The sequence below is a fragment of the Numida meleagris genome, chromosome 6 (genome assembly GCF_002078875.1).
Source record: "Numida meleagris isolate 19003 breed g44 Domestic line chromosome 6, NumMel1.0, whole genome shotgun sequence".
Classification (NCBI taxonomy): Eukaryota; Metazoa; Chordata; class Aves; order Galliformes; family Numididae; genus Numida; species Numida meleagris.
The window spans coordinates 36,016,260-36,032,877 of record NC_034414.1 but is presented as its reverse complement, the minus strand read 5'-3'; the positions used below and the strand labels follow the sequence as shown (position 1 = coordinate 36,032,877).

Here is a 16,618-nt window from a genome sequence, read left to right as displayed (position 1 = left end):
GTGTTATATGAGCATATCAGCCGGTTGGTACAGTCCCTTTAAGCTACTAGCTCAGCTTGTCAAACTGGCACACATTTTTTAAAGGAAGAAGAGTGCTGAAGCTTTTTGTTAAAAAAAAAAACCCAAACTTATATAAATGGAAAAAATGGTAAAAGATGGTTTGGGTGAGTATTACTTGCCTTTTAACATTCCTGACATACCTTCACAACAGATTTTAGGAGATGAATGCAATGTTTGCAGAAGTAGTTGCTTGATTTAGTCAGCCAGTACAAGATAAAAACCTTTAAAATGTACAATCTAAGTCACTGAAACAGCAAACCGTAAAAGTATCTATATGAATATATATAAAGCTTATTCAATATAATTATGCAAATGAAAGAAATTTTAAGAGTCAGAGAACATTCTATAACCCAATATTCCAATTGTTAATGATAAAAAAAAAAGGAAAAAGTCTGATATCAAAGTGTGCTTGACCACTTTTAATTGCTGTTGGCAGTACACTAGCTTAATCTACTAATTGTTTGTCTCTCCTTGTTTGACCTGGGAGGCCTGCCGAACCTTTAAGAAAAGGATCTTTCCCTCTGAGCCAGGTAACGCAAATCTTCACCAGCTATGGAACTGCTTCTCTCTATGAAGTATTTGTGAACAAAAAGATAGTCCTCTGTACTTTGATGCAGCATTCTGTTCTTCGAACGCAGGTAAAACAGATCACCAGTTCTGCTTTTTTTTTTTTCCCCAATAAACTATGTTTATTATGCCAATTCTAATTACCATGCAATCTAATGGTTTTAAGGCTTATATTTTCCACATCACTGGACATCACAAACACGAAAGCATTTTATATTGTCATTATACATCAATGTTTGCACTTGGTTATACATATATACAGAAATTATTCACACAACTTAACCTTGCTATTTCCTCCTTTCAAATCAACATAATTTTACTGTGTAAGCAGCTTTTTAATAAATGGTATAAGAAATACAGCAAGGCACACATTTTTTAAAAACCTTTTTTACTCATTACCACCTCAAGAAGCATAAAAAACCAAAATGTACTTAATTCAGTAGAATGTCAACAGTTTCTAATATACAACACCATGTAGTTGTTTCTTGAAGTGTTGCATAGATTAAATTTTAAAATTAAATAAATAAAATGGCATTTATCTTAATTGTTTAATTTTTAGATGTATTGAATCAGGAGGACAAATGATTTCTTCTTGCTGCAATCCAACAAAATTGTCAAACATAAAATAATTTCAGTAAGTTTATGCATTATACATGTAAATATTAAATTTGATACATAAAATAGAGGAGTACTGGCAGGTACGATACTGAAAAGATGAACCAGATCGATCATAAATCCTGTGGAACTTCAAATCTTTAAAGAACAGAAACAGTGATAAGTAGTACAGGAGCATTCAATTTAGGAAGGGCAGGTCATTAGAGGTAGCTTGGGAGAGGAATTCATATGAAAGCAAATGGCTTTGCTACCACACAAAATGATCACTGAAATAGGACTAGCATATACAACCTGATCACAAAGCCAACATGGACAAATCACAGTTGGAAAGAAAATTTATCTTGGGAGTCAATGTAATGAAAGGCAGTGATACAATGGAATTGGAGGTCATCCCAGGGTTTACAGGATGAACCTGCACCTGAATTGCAGCCAAGTTTCTAAAAGGAAACAAAAAAGTAATAGTAGGTTACAGAAAATGCAGTTTTATTTGCAAAACATAGCTCTTCCAGAACAACCATAGATATTCATTAAACAACCACGTGCCAGAGCCTTTAATCCAGAAGCATACAGTTGGCGAACAATGACTTTTAACAGCCTGAGGTACAAGGTAGTGTAAAAACTGTTTTGATGTAGAAAACTCATTGATTTTTGTAAAGACTAAAGAAACAAGGAAAGTCATCAAATCTGACCTTTCCCTGGATCCTGTCTCCATCCTTACCTGCAAACTTACCTTCAGTGCACTCAAAGGTGCACCAATCAATGAAAACATAGGAATTTTTTTTAAAGCCAAACACCAAAAAGATCCACCTGTCACTTACTTTAATACTTATGTAAACATACACTATGAGATTTCAATGGAGAAAAGGAAAGGATTGTCACAGAAGTGGTCCATGAATTGAACTGTCAGTGTCATCGCTCTATTTTTAAATTGTAAATAGCCACTTAGACACTTTTAGTATCAGCAATGAGTTAAATTTTCATATTTATTTATATGGAGTTCATTTTATTTATATTGGAGTTTAGGGTTAAACTATTCATCAAAGAGCACAGGCTTATAATGAGGATTATGAAAAACTAACCATCAGAATACAGCTCAAAGATTAGTGCAAAGTACATCTTGTAGGCATTTCCTAGGAGGCACGCCAGACATGCACTATGAGCATTCCAAACTAAGTCAGTCTGGAGAAGAGGAGGCTCAGGGGAGACCTTATCGCTCCCTATAACTACCTGAAGGAAGGTTGTAATGAGCTGGGGGTCAGCCTCTTCTCTCTTGTAACTAGTGACAGGACGAGGAGGAATGGTCTCAAGTTGCGCCAGGGGAGATTTAGGCTGGACATTAGGAAATACTACTTTTCTGCAAGAGCCCATTCAGGCGCTGGAACGGGCTGCCCAGGGAGGTGGTGGAGTCACCGTCCCTGGAGGTGTTCAAGAAACGTTTAGATATAGCATTGAGAGACATGGTTTAGAGGGGTTATTGGTGGTAGGTGGATGGTTGGACTGGATCTTTTCCAACCTAGCTAATTCTATGATTCTATGATTCTATGATTCTAAGCAGAAGTATCTGGATCTATCCAGTTACCTTCTCTTTAGATCCTATTTGCTGTAACGGAGCCCCCCTCTATTTGCAGAAGAAATACACAAAAGAGTGAAAAGCTCAACCGTTTGTTTAGAAATTACAGAATAACTGATGTGAGCAAAGGGGAAGATTTTATCAAAATGTTTCTACAACTTTGGCAGGAGTTTCATGTATCTATAGTAAGAAAAGTCTCACTGATGGATTATGTCAGGTTTTCAAAAAAACATTTAATTCACAGATAATGTAAGATTATCTGTTCATTCCATTTAATTTTTTAAATAAGTCAGCTATTGTAATGAGATAAAAAGTCAGACCATTTAAAATTCTATGAAGAAACATTCTTCTATCCACTTCCCTATAAAAATTAAATAAAGATAAATTTAGATTACTTTTGAAGTTCCATTTTCAAAAAGTAAATTATTACATACTAGCTATTGTGTAAATTTCTGTATTATTTCTCTCTTGTAATGACTAATTAACTAACAGTACTTTGTGTTTCCCTATCATATTTTATCTGTGGATCTCAAAACACTTTTCAGCGAATGAATTGTGTTTCACAGGTCCCACCAATCATTATTCTCATTATTTTGTTGCTAATGAAACTGAGGCAGGGAAGAAAAAGTCATACAAAAACATCTATTGCTGAGCAGGAAATAACAGTCAGGCTTTCTGAGGATCAGGCCTGGGCATAAGCGATAGAGCCTGCCTTCTCTACTTGGTTTCTTTCTGGGTACAGCAAGCAGCAGAATATTCTGGCTAACTTTCTGGCACTGTCAGATAAAACCAATTCATTTTTTCTTAAGCCTAGATAAAGCATTTTTTTTTCCACATTAAGTTAAAACTTATGCTTAAACTACAGATTCTGTACAAAAGGAAAGAAATAGCTTTTCTGACTTACTTGTAAGCACTAACAAATAACACACAGAAGGATACCACATTTTCTAGAAAATACTTCAGGCACCTCACATAAACCTCCTTAATGTAATGATCTTTATGCATATTGAATATATGACTAAGAATTTCCAACCCTTTGGTGAGTCATGGGTCACACTGGCAGCAGAAGTCTGCATGATCTCTCACATACGGAAGGACAGTCCTTACAAGCTGTCCTCTATGCGTAGTTTTATGAGCACCTCTGTTAAAGAATTCTTACATTGACTCATATGGACGATGAGTCGGTGCTGACAGACATTTTTGAGTCTGCTTTCAGAATTGCTATTATTTTAACATGACGGGCACTCTTTGTAATATGCTGATAAATAGGATTGTTACATGCACTTGGCAGAAATATTCTCTTCACTATTTTATTGTCCTGTACATCCAAAGCAAATACTAAAGCAGTATAAAATCAAATGATACTTGAAACTAGGCCTCTTTCAGCTTTGAATTCTTAGTATGCTTTAAAGGTACACATATACCATAGATTATTTTTCTCTAAGTATTGCAGCTACACATGGAATTACACATTTAAATGAGCCTACAGCACAGGTGCTACAGGAAAAATAATGGTGTTTGCCATTTATCTTTCAAATTAAATAATGTGTTTTTAAATAGTAACTTTTTTCATAATACACTTATGGGAACAACATTTATCTGTCACATTTTAAAAGATGTATTAGTAATAAATGTAAATTACCTTTGGAAAATCAGTAATTAGCCTCATCAAAAAATAAACAATCTGCCACCAAAAAGATAATCTTTAGCATAGTTAAGTATAATAACTGTTATTTGAATAAGTTAACAAATTAGGATAGATTGCTTCTGTAATTCATTCCTCATAGCATGAGAGATGAAGTTAAAGTATCAAGCTCATGAATGGGGGAAGGGAACTCAGACTTCAGTGAAAGCAAATCTAGCAGCTCATATTTCCCTTTTTTGATGTGCCTGAGACATGCTACATGTATCCTATGACTTTACTGCTGGGAATAATACAGTACATGATTTCCATGGAAGCAATGTTATACATATCTGCTAAGAAACAACGTATCTTCTTAAATTTTAAAAGTGGGATGTCATGTGAAAGGCTTTGTTACCTTAAAATTATTCTTCAACCCCCCCCCAAATGATATGTATGTTATGTTAAATTAAATGCTATAGTTTTAACATAACCCTATCAAAATTTTGCATACAGTCTCTGCATTTTAATGCACTGCAGGGCATGATTAAAATGTCCATCCTCTATACGCAATCTTAGTCCTGATGTCTTGTTAACTGCATGCTGTCATACCCCAGTCTTATGAGAAACATGGCTGGCTACCATATAAGTAACTATGAAGTTCTGAAGAGTGAGGGCAAGCTTACACAGTATTTTGAGAGCCTCAGAGGAAACATACTAATGAAGTGAAAAGTTCTGTTATTGACTTTGTCAGTGAAAGAATGAGAAGAAGGAGAAAGTCACACTCACTGTACTAAGTATTCTTCCTCAATGTTATAAAATGAGTGGAAAAAAAGAAAATTTATAAAGCAGTAATTTAAGAAAAGTTTATGTTTACATAATTGTCACTTATCGACCTCATGCTTTTGTCTTCACCTCAGTTTCCACATAGTGGCCTCTGTAGACACACAATCTTTTGAATATAACTCTAGAATACATAGTATCATCTATCACTTTTGTAAATCCCAGTTGATATCCGTTTCTCCTCCAATTGTTTGGATGTGTCCAAGTATTAACCTAATTGGCAATCAGCAGCTCAGGAAAACTCATTTCAAAGCCTTTCAAGAAAAATCCTCTTTGCTATGACAATTCCAAGATAATGCATTATTAAAACAGATTCATGTTTGAAAGACATAGAGGCAAGGTGTAGGCTTTTGCTGCCATAACCTAAAGATTTTACTAGATGTATTTATACATATGTGAATATGTGAATGGTGGATAAAATGTGAACATGTGCAAAAGAAAACTCCAAAGCACAATAATACATTATAGCAAAATCAGTAAATTCTGAAGTTAAATATGCAACAGTAGTAAAGCAATCTTTTTGTACAAATAGGCTCTGAACCTCTGCCACAGCTATGCAGGTTGCAATTGGTGTGTACTGGTGGATTTCACAAGCAGTGATGAATAACAACCTTCTCTCCTAAGGGAAAGAATAATGGACTCTTAGAATAACCTAGGTAGGAAGGGAAATTTGAATGTCATCTAGTCTAATCTCCTTCCAAAAGCAAGTGTATCTCCGAAGGTAATCATTCGAGGACATGTCCATGTGAATTTTGAAAATCTCCAAGGATGGAGATTTTAGAACTAGCCTGGGCAACCTAGTGTTTAACTTGGTGCCTAACCAGAAATTCCCTTGCTACAGTTTCTCATAAGCAGCAGTATTTGGAATTGGAGTGGTATTTGGAGTTGCCATGCTGGTTCTGGTCAACTGGATGGGTGTTTCCAAAAACTAATGGCATCACTGTAAAGCTATGCTGGATTTTGGCTCACCAAATTACCAGTGAGACTCAAAGCAACAGTTCTACATGCTAGGATCTGTTCCAGAAGTTGCTTTGTAGATCTTCTGTTAAATGTGCAGCTTATTGTTAGACATTCGTGTGAAGTCAGAACTCCAGATATGAACTATTTATGGTTCAAAATGCCTACCACAAAACAGAACTGAAGCTGTCAGCACTGCTTTGTGGCTATCACATTTCATCTGCTCTGGTGTTTGAGCCTTTGTTCTGCCATCACCCTAACATTACACTTTTCACCGATATTGCAAAGATTTCTTACTTTTGTAATATCAAGTTTGGCCTAATATATAACAGTTAATAATGGCTTAATGAATGTAAGTCATGGTAAGGTGACACCAAGAGATGACTTATTATCTCTCTATTTAATTTCCAGTCTGTTTAGATGTGCCTCATGGATTGTCTGTAAATATTATAGAGCTCCAATTCACTAATCACTCAAAATCCTTGTAAAACCAGCTCAGATTCATCAAGTGCATGAACCTCATCAACCTCATGAGGTCAGCCATCTGAGGAGAATGGGATCAATGAGTAGAGCTGGTATCTATTTTCACAGCTCCATTGATAAGGGAGGAGGAGGCAGATATAGAAATTTTAATTTTGAAGGATTCCCACATTCTGCAAGACAGCAGATTTGAAGTATTCCAGAAGAGAGCTGCTCCAGTCAGTGCAAAGCCAAAGGGCAAGAAGCAGACACTATTCACTGCATTTGTTGACCAATGGCATGTAAATCAGAATTATAGTGTAATCAAAACAAATGAAATAATACTACCATAAAACAGAAGCCCTGGATGGTGATTCACCTCCTTTCCTAGTACAAAAATTTAAAAATAAAATAATTTTAAAAAAGAAAGGAAAAATGTAAAGAAAAAAATTGTATTTCGTAGAGTACATACCTGTTTTTAGGATAATGTATATGCCTGGAGAGAGTTACATTCTATCTGTGCATATTAAAATGTCTTTCCTTATGAAGATTCAAGAGATTTTCTTCACAAGTAAGAGTTTTAGTATTCTGGTGTAAAACCTCCTCATTCTGTGAATGGCCACACTTTAAATGAAACTCTGTAGCTGAAGCCTCTTCAGAAGTAGCAAAACATCCTTTGGGCTCTTCAGTTCCAGGTGATTCTCCTATACTACTCTTTTTACTGCTGAGCTCTGGAAAATTATTTTCCAAACCTTCAGTTTGCCAGTCTGAAATCATCAAATTATCCACAGCACTTTTCAAATTGTTTGATGCACTTTCTTTGTTAGGATTGGAGACATTTATGTTGTCATCATCGCATAGAAAAGATAAATTCTTATCTTCTAATGAAGTTTTAACTTTTCCTAATGATGCCAGAGTCAATTCATCTGTTGACTCTCGAGATGTTTCAGAAATAACATTAGAAATAGGCTGCTGCTGCTCAGCGCTTGATTCAGGAGTACCATTACAAATGAATTGCTGCTGCTCAACACGTTCATCTTCAGGGCATGCTTCAAAAAAGCATTCAATATTCTCTCTCTCATCTGTAAAGTCCAGTGGCACAGGAGTACTGCTCTTTTCCTCTATGTATTTGATTACCTCTCCACAGTCACTATCATGAGAAGAAAGTGAAAGATAAGAATAGAAGTCCCCTTTTCTTAGCTGAATGGGTCTGTGAGAGTGTTCTAACACTTTTTCCTTGATCTGTGTTAATGAAGCTGGAGCAGATGACTCACATTCAGGTTGTGACTTACTTTTCAAAGCTGTTGATGCCATATCTATTATCTCCTTCACAAAGTTGTGTACAGAACCATCTTCCATATTTCTTTTATCAAAAGCAGCAGAGACACAGTTACAGCACGAATCAGGTCCACTGGCTGAGGACTCGCAACCTGCCTTATAAGATTTCAAGGCTGCACAGCAATCAGTAGATTTTTCAGCAATGCTTATTTTGTGTTGTTGATCACCAGGTAAGGATGTTTGAAAAGAAGCATCTTGTGTGTCTACAGAGCTTGTTTCTGAGGGAGACTCAAGACAAGGCTTTTTAGCAGGAGAGAAAGCAATGCAATGATGATCAGGCTGAAGATGACTTTGACATTCTTTTGGAGGGTTTCTGGATCCATCTGACAACAGACCAGTCTCCTTTCCATCCATATGTGAATCATCTGAACTGTCTGTGAATGCTTCACAGACACAAAATTCATTTTCAGCTTCTTTTACATCAAGTGATGCATGAGTTTTGGAAGTTGCTGATGTTCTAACAAGCTCTCCCTTATGACTTCCAAGAGTATTTTCGACATTACCATTCTCCATATCATCCACAAGTTGATCCTTCACTACCTGAGAGATATCTTTCATCAGGTGACCCTTTGTCCCTTTTTCATGATTTTGTGATACATTCTTACTATTGCCATTATTTTCTGTTATTTTCTGCACCGAACCATTCAGAAGTGCTTCAATGTTCAATGTATCTGTGGCTCTTGATGTCTCATTACTAACTTTACTGTGCTGAATTTCATCACTGAGGTTACTTTTCCTCTTCTCCCTTGTCAAAGAAAATTTTGGTCTAATCCAAGTTTGGAGTTCATTTTTTATATAATCAAGTCCTGAAATTAAATTGCATTCTTCATAAATATCCTCATCAGTTGCTATACTGGAGTCATCATCTTCATCTTTGATACCTAGCTCTTCCTCAGTTAAGGTAAGGGTGGAACTTGAAAGCAAATCACTGTCATCTTCATCATCAGTGCAAGCAGAAGTGCAGGAGACATTAACAATCATGCTAACATTGACATCGCTCTCATCAGCTACAGATCTATTAAGATGTTTTCTAAATGATGCGTTTGAATCTGGTATTTTATTTCTGTGCAGTACAATGTCTTCAGAACAGAGAGAAAGATCCTCACTGCTGCTGAGTTCTGTGAGAGAAGCTGCTGAGTCTTCATTAACTGAGGATGCGATATCTACAGACAGCTGTCCAGTAAAAGACATTTTTTGAGAGCTACTTTGGAGTGTTATATCAGAGATACTACGTTTTATCTTTTGTTCTAATGGACTCTGGATGTTCTCTAAACGATTCAAAAGGTCTAATGTCCTTTTGCTGAGCTCTCCAACAGAGTCACTGCTTGCACTAATGTCTCCTGAGCCATGATGACTAAAAAGATCTTCATTGCTTTTGTAGGAAGTCAGCCAGCTCTCCAAAGAGGTGCTTCGTTGAAGACCATCTCCACTTTTAAAAATACCAGAGCTGAACAAATCACCTACTACAGACAGAGATTCTAATGAAGAACTATGAGATAAAGTTGAAACCTGTCTTGTATTTTCTGTAGCAATTAATTTTCTTACTGTTTCCACAGACTTACAGGAATTGGGATCTGATCCTCCAGGGATATTTGCCAGATTACGATCATGAATAAACTCATCTGGTAGTGACTCTCCAGGCTTATGTTCAGATTTACCAGGTATTTTATCAAAACAAAAGCCATGAAACAAAGCACCCTCTGTATGTGTCTTTTCAGTTTGCGATTGTTTCATTATCTTTGGCAATTTGAATTTGGAGCCTTGAAGATATGAGTAATCATAAAACGTAAACACATCACGTTTTCCTTGCAGTTCTTCTAAACAAACAGTTTTACACATGGTAATGCTGTCCAAGTCCTCATCAATTTCACTTCCACAACCTCCAGATGGTGCCAACTGGAAATCATCTGAGAGACTAACATGGTCATCTTCATCTTGCTTTATTTTTTGTTTTATTACATCAATTATGTCATCCATTTGAGTTCCTGCGTGCCCGATTTCAGGATTGCTCTGAGTGCTTTCAATATCGTTTAGTAAGAAAATTTCTGAATTATTTGTAGTTTCTGTATCACACTCACTCACTATTCCACTTTCACTCTCAGAATGCCTGCTTACATTCCCACTCTGGTACATACAGTTATATGGTTTTGTCAATGTCGTTCCCCCTATTAGGTCTGGCAGGGATTTGGTAGATGAAAATGAAGAGTCTTTACTAAGACTTTTGTTTAAAATGTTAGACTGTGTTACACTGGAGAGTTTTGATGTTTTTTTCAAGAAAGGCATGTGTTTTTTTTCTGATAATTCAATATTATGAAGACTATAGACCTGATAGATGTGAGGATTTGGAGGGGAAGTAATGCTGGAACAATAAAGAGGACTTCCACGATCACTGATACTTTCATCTTCATTCACATCATTGCTGCCACATTCTCCTGAAGTAGATTTCTGGCTTACACCATCCTTTTTGAGTTCCTCATCAGGATCACTTAAATCTTCATTAACACTGATCAGCTTGTTACTTATGTCAGTTTCATCCCATTCTAGTGCATCTTCACTTGGACCATTTAGATCCATCAAACTTGGATCAATAAAGTTCAGAGACTCCTGTAAAAAAAAAGAAATCAGAGATGAAAAATATGTACATTTCTACTTTAAAAATGCTTCCACTGAAATCATATGAGTAAACTAATTGGAGGAAAGTGCATTTTTGGAACAATGATAACTAACAGGCTTTTATTATGTATTGTGTACCATTTAAATGATCAATTAAAATGAAACCAATTTAATCTCTAATTTTTCTTACTTTTTTTCTTATTTGCTGCTAAAACACAATATAGAGATTTGACTTTTCTTTAACAGAGATTAATTGCAGTTAGTCACTTTACATGTAGCAGACTTTAACCATTCTGCAGAATCACACAGAAGCATGTTAGTAAAAACATACTTGTAGGTCTTTATTGTGTTGGATACATGAGAAAATCTCTTAGCCTGGTTAAAAGAGTTAAGATATAAAAGTTTTCTCAGAAGATTTTTTAAATGTTTTTACAAGCGTTTGTGTAGCCAACCTTAAAACAACTGATCTAGTGCACTGGATATCACTAGACTTGATGAATTATTATTAGAATTACTGTTTATTCTTTACTTGATAGTGAAGGTAGTACTAATGACCAGTAAGTAAGGCTTATGAATGTTAATACATTCAGCTGTAAGAACAATGAATTAGTCTAAACAAATACTACATGAATTTCAAATATTGTCTGTGCTGACACTGTTCTCCAGGAAAGGGCTAATAAATAATTGAGCAAAACCTAGTTTGATTTTTTGAAGACTTTGTAGCTTTCCAGTAGTAATGGATATTACGAGCTCAGAATGTGTAGTCTCAAGTACTGTTACTTCTAGAAACACCTGTGGGACAAAAAAAAAAACACCTAGACAACTTTTCTAACTCAAACATGATGCATCAAAAGGCCAAAGAACTGACACATCTTAAAATCCTCAGAGTAGGATATAACTGGTTCCTGATTTTAAGGCTTCTTCTCTGAGCACAAATTAATTTCACTTAATTTTTCTACTTACTGCAGCAGTTCGAGGGAAGACTTTGTTTATACAGAAAGTCTTAAAATAGGACTGATAACTAATGTAGAATTTTACTTTAGATTAAATCATTTTAGCAGCTAGACAATGATCACTGTATCCAGAAAAATGACCACTTTTTCCAAAAAAACCTTTCACCAACAATAACTCCTGAGCTTTCTTGGAGCAAGTTTTGTTTTGCAAATTACAGCACTGATTGCACACCAAACAGCAATCTCAATACCAACAAACTTTGAAAATTGCTGAAATACAAGCAGATACAGTGTTGCTGTAGTCAAATAAAGTGCAGCTGTAAGCAACTTGGTTGCTGACTTAGATTCAGAAAGTCTCAGCTCAGGCTAAGTGTGCATAGAAAGGGACATATTCTCAGCTGTGAGCTCTATATTTGAAATAGGAACTAAAGTCCACTCATCCCTATCATGACAAATCATGAGATATTCTTCAACAGCTCAATAGTTAGGGCACTGATCGTGGGAGGGTAAGAGTTTGTCAGACTGGGCATAAGAGACCAGGTTACCATTCTCTCAGAAGTTCTCACTATAAGATGTTATCAAGATAAGCCTCCTTATGGCATTTCATTTTGCATAAAACAATAAAACATTACTTGGATCACAGAGGGATGAGGAGAATTTTATCCCACAGTGCAGTGTTGAACACATTTGACTGGCAAGAAGCATAGACAAGCCCAAATCCCTCTTCAGTGAGGAAGACACAAGGGTACCCTATCACAGCAGACCGTTGACTAAAACACTCAAATAACAAAAGCAAGAATGATTTTGTCCAAAACAGGCAGAGTAGCATTCAGCAGAGTGACACAATGATCAACATATTTGATAAGATGACACAATCTCCACGTAAGATAAATCTGTGTCCTCATGCCCCACTGGGCTTAGCTGTAAGGCAGATCTCCATGCAGTGCAGCTGTATTAGGATACCATAAATAATTCTGGGCAGAACCTTGGGTGCCAACAATTTTTTCCCTCCTTGGAGGTTGAGAGATTTGGTGGATTTTGAAATTGGTCATGTATAATGTTGAAAGCTCTTTATGGATCTATATATCTCAAAACTTTTATGAAATAAATTTGCTAGTCTTTTTTTCCATGAGGCACTGGCTAGGGGTAGCTCAAATTTTAAACTCCCATGAAAACACCCATTTGCTAGACAACTAAGGCTAATAAGAGCAGTGCTGTACATTGTAGAGTTCAGCAGTCCATGTTCGGATTTGCCAGTTTGCCATGTTCTCATAATGACACCTGGTTGGTACCTAGTTGGACCATTTCCCGCTTGTTGCTAAGAGGAACATCCTTTTACCTGCAACTAAAAATACGGTGCAAGTTTGAAAGCCTGTTAGATTAAACACAAAATCAGCTAAAATTATTCATTTTCTCTGTAGTATGTTTTATGACTGTCACACCTGGCATTAGGAAGATATTGCTGAGAAAAGCTTCCTAAACTGCACAGTTTTACCATTTTACATTTCTGTCAGACGCAAAAAGAACTCCCAAAGGCAGGAAATCAGCAGCAGGTTCCAAGGATTTTATGTTCCATGGAATCTGATCTTGTTTCTCAAAACAAAACATTTGGTCCTCATTAGTCAGGAAGATAACCTGTAAATCAGCACTTGGCTGCTTTGTTTGTTCTGCAGGTCAGATGGACTAAAACAATAAAACGTGGAATTGTGACCTCACCCCATTCATCTTCACTGAGTAGTCCTTACTTCAAAGCCTATTTTTTATTCTTCAAATGCATATGCTTTTCTGAGGGCTGGTGTATACTCAGAAGTTGTACAGACATAGATATGATGGTAGGGAATTTGAATATATTTTTTTCTTGTTATCACAGTTATTATCACTTCCAAAGGTTCTTATGAAGAAATGGTCATTTTACCAGCATAACTTTCTCTGTCCAAGGAACTGCCTGAACTGATATTAGTAAATTACTACCCTTCTTATAAGCATCATATCCCCTGATGAGATCTACTAGTATGACTTTAGTGGTTATCAGCCCTTACCAAGTACAGACTAATTTTTAACTTTGTCTGAAACAGACCACCCAGCTAAAGTCACAAACATTTTTTAGCAAGAGTATATATTTCCCTTTCTTTTTTACAATATTTAGCAAGCTCCCCAAACAAGAAGGAGCATTTAGAGATGCAGTAGTTGTTGGAGAGAGCAGAACTAGGCGGACTTTTGAATGAAGCTATGGTTTGAAGAATGAAAGGTGGTGTTATACCAGCCTATGTTTGCTCTGACAGCAGTAGTGAGGTGAGAACTAAGAATCTCTGAGGCCCATTTTCATCAGGTCAGATGCCTTCTCATCAGCCTGTTCAGTGCATAGGTTGGTTGCTAAAGGATTAGAGTTATCATGATAGTAACATATATATGTAGCTGTGTGTGTATAAAAACACACACACACCTCTTAGCAATTTTCTAAATTCTGGGAAGTTTAGTGCAATCAGTTACACCTGCTGGTATCCAAATAAAGTTCATTTTGCCAGACAGTTATCGTACCTTTGGTGAAATTTGTTCTCCAGGTGGTCTGTCACAGATTTCAGCAAGTAGATACGTGTGTGCATACGTATGTATATTTCAAACAATGACTATCTTCATATAGTAAATGTTATCAAATTAAAGTCACTAAACACAGCTACCTCTGGAGTCAACCTCAATGGCTACATGGTTCAGAATTAAGAGAAGGTAAAAAGTTTTGACCAAGTAAAAAATTGCTATGCAATAACAACAGAAAGAAGCATAATACAAAGTATATTCCTACTTTTATAGTATCACTGGGTACACAACATTCAGGAAGCATTTACTGTCTTATGGAATGTATCTAACATATTTTAAACAAGAACAAATTAAATTACAGACTCAGAAGAATGAAAGGTTGAATTAATTCTACTGCATTTGAAAGCGCTGCTTTAAGGAGTCTGGTTCTTTCCAGTGTGAACCCTGAACTACTTTGCTTTGGATAGTAATCCCATTTCAGTGGGATAACTCATACGAGCAAAGTGTGCACTTTAATACTTGCAGCATTTGTGTCTAATGGTTAAACAGCTGATCTGCTGAAAATGCTAAAGGCAAGAAACAAAATTATTGTCATATACGGATATTTCCTCAACCACAGTGTTCTTTAAGAAAAAGTCTTAAAAAGACATTTTTTCCACTTTTTTCCTTTTTAAAATACAGATAGTTTTGCCTTTTCTGCAGCAAATTTTATGAAACAATGATTCTCTGTTTTGGGCTCATTTGCATGTGCTACTCCAGTACAGATACTTTGTGTTGGTGAAACAGGCCTGTAATGTAACCCCTACGTACCATTATATTTTCTTAAAGGAATTAACATGAAAAAAAGAGCTTTTACAATAATAAATACAAACTCTGTTCATCCCTCCCCGAAACATATCCTTCAGTTGCTGTGGACAAATTATCCAAACTCAACTGTGCTTTAAGGCCAGAGGAAAAAGAGAAAGAAAGAAAACCATCCCCCACCTCCAGGAATGTGTGCACATTCAAGGAAGACAAACGTGATTTTGTCTTTTCAAAAATGCAAGCATGCCAAGTACTTCTGCTGCAAGAAACAGTCATATGTACAGTACCCACTTCACCTCTGCTTCACTGAAGTTCATTTTCTAAATGAGGTTCTCTATATTATAGCCAATAAAAGAAAATCTCCATTTCCCAACACCAATATTTTAATATGTATAAGCATATGCATAAAATTCAATGTGCATAATACTGAATAATACCAGTGACCTGCACATTACAGTATGGTCTCAAAATGTATAGAAGCATTACGCTTTATTACAGATCACTAGAAAAACCAATCATTAAAAGACATACTCGTTACAATTACAATAAAAGAAGAAGGTACATGTTTATTTGCTGAGAAAATAAGAATCTGAAACTGTGGTTTTTGCTTTTTCTGCCTTCATTTTACAGTTATTATTGCCTTCCTCAATGAAAAAGTATGCTCAGTCCTGCACATGCAGAACTTGACCTTTTTTGTTGGGAGCTTACAGGCATTGCCAGTGTCCTACAGGGGTGGTTGTATGCACAGATGCCTGTAGCACAGGAAGGACACCGGCTTAACTTCTGCTCTGTGAAGTCACATATGCCACTCGTAAGGGTCTCAGTACAGACTGGGTCCCATGGAAACAATGGAGGTCACATCACTGATAAGCTGTCTGTCTTCATGATGACATTGGGAATTCTCTTACAATGCTTAGAAATAAAAGACTAGAGGATTGCCTCATCATATCCAAGTTTTAATATTGATAATTTTCTGTCATGATCTTGATTTTTGGGCACATCTTCTGAGCAACAGATTAAATAATTTCAGTGATATTTTAACAGGATTGCACCGAAAATAATGACTCCTATGTTATTATGTTGGCCTACAAACTCAGAGGTGGATGTTGGTGCTATGGCAGTAGAGTTTGAACCTTCCCACCAATATCCCATTATATTTCATTGTCATGAGTCAGACGGCAGCAGAGGGGTAGGCTCACAAAATCGCATATGACATGGAAGTGCATTTGAAGCAAAAATGTGTAACTGAATCCCACCACTTGAAAAAAACCGCACCCTTTGACATTCATCAATGCTTGCAGAGCATTTGTGAAGACCAAACAGTGGATGCAAGCACAGTGAGGTGGTGGGTGGGGCATTTCAACAGTGGCGACAGCAATATGAAACACAAGCCATCTTCCAGACAGCCATACAGATTTTTACGAGTGCAATGTGCGCAATTTTGTGTCAAAGAAACTAGCCATTTTCTAGACATTCTGCTGCTCTTTAAATATCTTGTGACTATGTTACATCTGTCGACGGTTTACGGGCGTTAGGCCCGATTCCGTGACAAAGGGGACGGGGGGACCCAAGGGCCCACGTCCCGGGAAAAGGGGAAAGGGGAAAAGGGTAGGGAGATGGCCCTGAGAGCAAAGAACAGCGGCAACAATCTGAGGAGAAACAAACTAATTTACTAAATAAAAT

The 16,618-nt window shown here is 36.5% G+C and overlaps 1 protein-coding gene across 3 annotated transcripts in view; it reads right to left on the bottom strand.

Moving 5' to 3' along the window:
* The window catches only part of AKAP6 (A-kinase anchoring protein 6), a 322,203-nt gene continuing 306,049 nt past the window's right edge, over nucleotides 465-16,618 (bottom strand). For all 3 annotated transcript variants that reach the window (XM_021402796.1, XM_021402797.1, XM_021402798.1), the window contains 2 exons: nucleotides 7,165-10,634; nucleotides 465-1,679 (listed from right to left, as the gene is read on the bottom strand). In XM_021402796.1, coding sequence (XP_021258471.1) covers nucleotides 7,206-10,634 — 3,429 coding nt within the window. In that variant the 3' untranslated portion in view covers nucleotides 465-1,679; nucleotides 7,165-7,205. The remainder of the gene's footprint in view (nucleotides 1,680-7,164; nucleotides 10,635-16,618) is intronic.